The sequence below is a fragment of the Necator americanus genome, chromosome IV (assembly GCF_031761385.1).
Source record: "Necator americanus strain Aroian chromosome IV, whole genome shotgun sequence".
NCBI classification, from domain to species: Eukaryota; Metazoa; Nematoda; class Chromadorea; order Rhabditida; family Ancylostomatidae; genus Necator; species Necator americanus.
In genome coordinates, this window is record NC_087374.1 from 228,198 (window position 1) to 232,855 (window position 4,658).

The 4,658-nt window shown below is 40.5% G+C and overlaps 1 protein-coding gene across 1 annotated transcript; it reads right to left on the bottom strand.

Moving 5' to 3' along the window:
* Positions 1-1,093: 1,093 nt before the first annotated feature.
* On the bottom strand, positions 1,094-3,310 carry RB195_000040 (uncharacterized protein; the record flags this gene model as incomplete). Its single annotated transcript, XM_064196167.1, has 2 exons — positions 1,094-1,220; positions 3,219-3,310. The coding sequence occupies 2 exons, from the start codon at positions 3,308-3,310 to the stop codon at positions 1,094-1,096; spliced, it is 219 nt and encodes a 72-aa protein (XP_064052048.1).
* Between the last annotated feature and the right edge of the window lie 1,348 nt (positions 3,311-4,658).

The window sequence follows — 4,658 nt, forward strand, 5'->3', positions numbered from 1 at the left end:
CTTCTTCCAGAGGCAAATATTCTCCATCGTACAACATTTTCCCAATATCTTATTTTATCTGGGTATTTCTAACTTGAAAAGCTCATGGTTTATTTCTAAACCCAAAACAGCTCAACCGTGTTTCCGAAGCAATTTCCTATTTGACCTAACCTTTCAACGACACTGTATTTCCTTTGTTAACAGAAATCCACTGCATTTTATTGATACAGCATCATCCGTAACATAGCGATCAACTCGAAGGGCTAATCAAATAACGTCATTAACATGCAACATTTTCCAGTGTTTTCGAAAAAAAGTACCTTAGATTAGAGGAAGTTTTATTTATTTATTCAGCATTCAGCGCAACTTTCTACACTACAGCAACCAGGGGAGGGGGAGGGGGCTGATTTTCAAATGCTCTATGTGTGGGTGATGTTTACTGCAGCTGTACTTAGTTCAATATACTACAGTCTTAGCAACAAATTGGCTAAGTTTGATAATCTGCAAATAACAATCAAATAGTAGAAACCCAAAAGTCGAGTCGGAGCGCGTCTTGATAGCATAGATGTAGAAAAAAGTGGTAGAATTCGCTAGACGTTGTGCGCTGAGAACACTTGCAAAAGCCGCATTCGTTCAGGAAGGATACAATCTGTTTCGAGGCACATTTCCTTTTGCTTTTTTATGTGTGCAAAGTCGTTTAAGCAAGACTTTACTTGAATACGCATTCACTTTTCTCTAAAATGAATCGCTTCAACAGTTTAAAATCTCTTGCAGTTCATACTAACGACATTACAATGCAGTGTAGTTCACGGAAATTGCGTACGTGTGCGGTATGATGCCGATTCTATTAGCTTGAGAGTGCTTTGAGAAGATTACTATTTCCAAGTAATGTAGATCATTCTATAATTATAGGCTGCAGCTGCACTTAGTTCAATATACTATAGTCTTAGTAACAAATTGGCTAAGTCTGATAATTTACAAGTAACAATCAAATAGTAGAAACCCAAAAGTCCTGTCGGAACGGGTGGTACCTGAAAACTTTCATCGGAGTGGATGAAGTAAAGTGCAATGTGCCAGTTCCTCTGTCGCCGTTTATAATGGACCACCAGAAATATCAATCAGGCGCAATTTTTGAATCGACGACGAGCCGTTGTAAAATGTTCGCGGACATAACTTTAAGTCTTCGGTGCATAGAAGTAGTGCATAACAATTTTTTTTGTTGTTGCGATGGGGCACGGTGCCTGAAAACAATCAACAAATCAACAAATAAAGCAACAGCAAACAGCAAAAACAGTTGCAGCATATTGCTAAACTCAAGGGATTTAACTCCGCGGTATATAAAATTTGACGGAATTCTAGTGAGTTCTGTTCTATCTTGTTTCTGCTTTATGGGAAAATTACGGGTGTTTTCAAATAAATGAATAACAATAGCACTCTTTCGACTTCCTGGTAATTTCGTAAATCAATCTCCTCCCCTAGAATGTCGTTACACAAGCAATAAACAGTGTTGTCCTTGAAATCTTCCTTACATTAGAGTCTCGAAGTAAGTCTATACCAGAGTCAGGGTGATCAAGGTGATTAGAAATGGTAGTTAACAAAGCAAGGGTTAGCAAATCTACTCAACTACTTTACATATGTAAGTGTTTCCAAAAATTCAGCAATTTCTCGTGAAGCTCACAACAGGACTTCTCCATCTCCTTAGCAAGGGAACATCCTTATCTCGTATTATGGAGAGACCAACCAATTTTGGTATATGGCTTATTGTGATTAACCTTCACTTTTCATGACTATTCCTATGCTATCGGATTCTGGTTGTAATTTACAAGTAACAATCAAATAGTAGAAACCCAAAAGATATGTAAACCAATAGATGTATTTAGATTTAATATTTAATTAACTAAATAAACAACAAATATGATTGATCACAGAATTTCATTCTAACGTCATCTCAATACAAATCGCACCAGAAAGAAGAAAATTTAGAGAACTGCCACAAACACGTTTTAAAAAGTAGTTCCATTGCACAGCGCACTAATAATGCACAACGCTCCAGTCATGCTATACGGCTCACCTCTCTCGGATGGGAAATGAACAACAGCAATATGAACTGAATATATATTTATTGGTTTTGCTGTAGAAAATATAACGCATCTGTTGATCATCTCTACTACCGTGTAAACGTACTGATAGAAAGTCTGCTTCTCGATTACATAACTGTACAAGGTATATGCCAAAATGAACTGAGCTTTGGTGTAAATGCGCGAGCGGTTCCGCTCGTGATGGGACCCATTTCCAATCAAGCCGAGCAAAGGCCCCACCGCGCCACTTACCCCCTAACCGTGAACGTAGTTTCACAACAAGTTACAGGTCCTCTTGAGCCGATAGTTTTGCGCGTTTGTTTGTGTACTTGTACGTGTACGGGCGGGCACAGCTGTTTGTTTCCTGGTACTAAATCATTGTTTGCGATTCCCGACATGCCGCAATTATGTGTTGTCTCTTAAATAAATCGCCCTGTAAAGATTGAGTAGCGTTTTTAGCACACAAAAGACTCACGTCTACGGATACTGTAGAACAGGAGGAACCATTAAAGGGTAGAAGCATGTTGGAAGGGAAGACTCAACACTGCTCTAGTCGAACTGCACTCGGGGTGGGCTGCTTAGAGAGCAAAAATCCCACCTACAGCAAAAAGACCATTTTTAGCTGTCAAATGCAGAGTGAGTACTACATGACATGAGTTAATTATTTACTTCCAGTAAGCCTGATTAAGGAGTTTGTGAAAAAGAATAGCAGTTTCAACTGTAAGAATAAGGTACATTAATCGGAATGAAACCACTAAAATCAAAGTATTCTTGCCAACGGAGGGAAGCATACTTTCTATTATTGCATAAAAATCCGAAGTTCTAGAGAGGACAAAACCATTGAAGGTGGTATCGGCTTTTGGTCGATTTCTCAGAGCACTGCTCCCTAAGGAAGTCATCGTGGTACTCAAAAAGTGGTGATAGCTGAGCGCAGAGCAAACTTACCGCCTGGAACAGAGTTTAAATAAACGTTCTGTAGTTTTGGAGCGTTAGTTGTTCAGAATTCTACCGATCATGTCCGACAAGGACAGCAACGTAAGGTTTTTTTTCCGGTACACTTCGTAAAAATGGAGACAGCATATGTACTTTGGTGGATCCTGCTCAATACAAAAGATGGTGGAGGTGGTGGATCATACCATCTACGAATCGATATACACTCACCACGTCCTTTTCCGGTGGAGCTTGGGCGCCCAATTTCTCAACTGACCGTCATCAATCTTAGCAGACACTTTTTTTTCATTTTCGTTGCTCATTGAGGAATGCCTCGTCTTCGTCGTGTTTTCTGACTTCAACTAGCACGTTCAATCGGCCCCCGACAGACCGAAAGCAAGGAATGAATAGGATGGAAGAGTTCATTTAATGAACTGAGTTTACACCAACCTTCACGGGTTTTCGTCCTCGTGACCGCCTGCCTTCTAATTAGTGTTAGTGGAGCAAATCTGCAGCTGGTAAGTGGTTCAGAAGATTTTGTTCTTGATTTCAGAGTAATTCCTTATTAGGGTCTTGCTTCAAATTGGATATTTGTTGGGATAGAGCTGGTTTGAGTTCTGTAGCTCTGACATAGGCCACGATGTGGAAGCGATAGCCTTATAAAAACAGTTCACAACCCTTATCTTTCCTTCACATAAGTAATCGACAAACAGTATATCTATTCATCACAATTAGAAAACAATACTCTGGGATTTGCAACAGCTTGTACACTATTAATGTAACAGTTTTCAACCATTCCTAGGGATCAGTTTCATATTCACAGATATGTAACAGCAAACGGAGAGCTCATCCACTCAAATGGTGGAGCTGTAACACCAAACTTTGACTTCAGGTCGCCTTACTTAGAACGACAACGCGAAATTCTCAACACGGCCACTGCAAGCTGTGTGAGTAATGCCGCGCTTTACGAAATTGACGTAGTGTGAAATCCTCATGGAAAATATAAACTTAGGTTGTACATTACGAGCATCGCCGCGCTCAGTTTCCCCCAATTTCTTCAGAAGACCGGAAATGGCATGTGTGAGCAGTCGAAGATCAATGACGTCTCCTCATCATCCTATTCAAATAAAATCAATGAGTAGGTTACTAAGGGGACCGGAGGGTGTACAAAAGAGCGCGCTCTAACAGTTCTAACAGTAACGTTCTAACGCTTACATTCGCAGTCTACACAAGATGACTCTATATTTTTCACGAGGTTTCCACGCTGCGTCAATTTCGTGATACAGTGCCTTTAAAATATTTATCTCTTATCCCAACTCTATAACAAGACATATAGTTTGGTCAAAACGAAGCTCGATGCAACTGCGGCGTGCAATTGAAGCGCCGTTGGTGCTTGGAAGGGTCCTCTCTCGATCCCAACCACAGAGCTTCATGTCGTTTTGACCCGACTATAATTAATGGATAGGGACCGTTTAAAGAGAACATACAAAACAGAAACCGAACCGACTCTGACGTGGTGGGAGAATCCACGCAAAATGCTAGAGATGGGTTGTAGATTGCGAGATCAGGGTTGGTTCCGTACTTCTCTCCCTAATCGTTCTAAAAACAGCAGGGAACTGCTTTAGTTCCTACGAAGAACGAGAGAGCGCTTCTCTGCTCATTCGTTCTGGT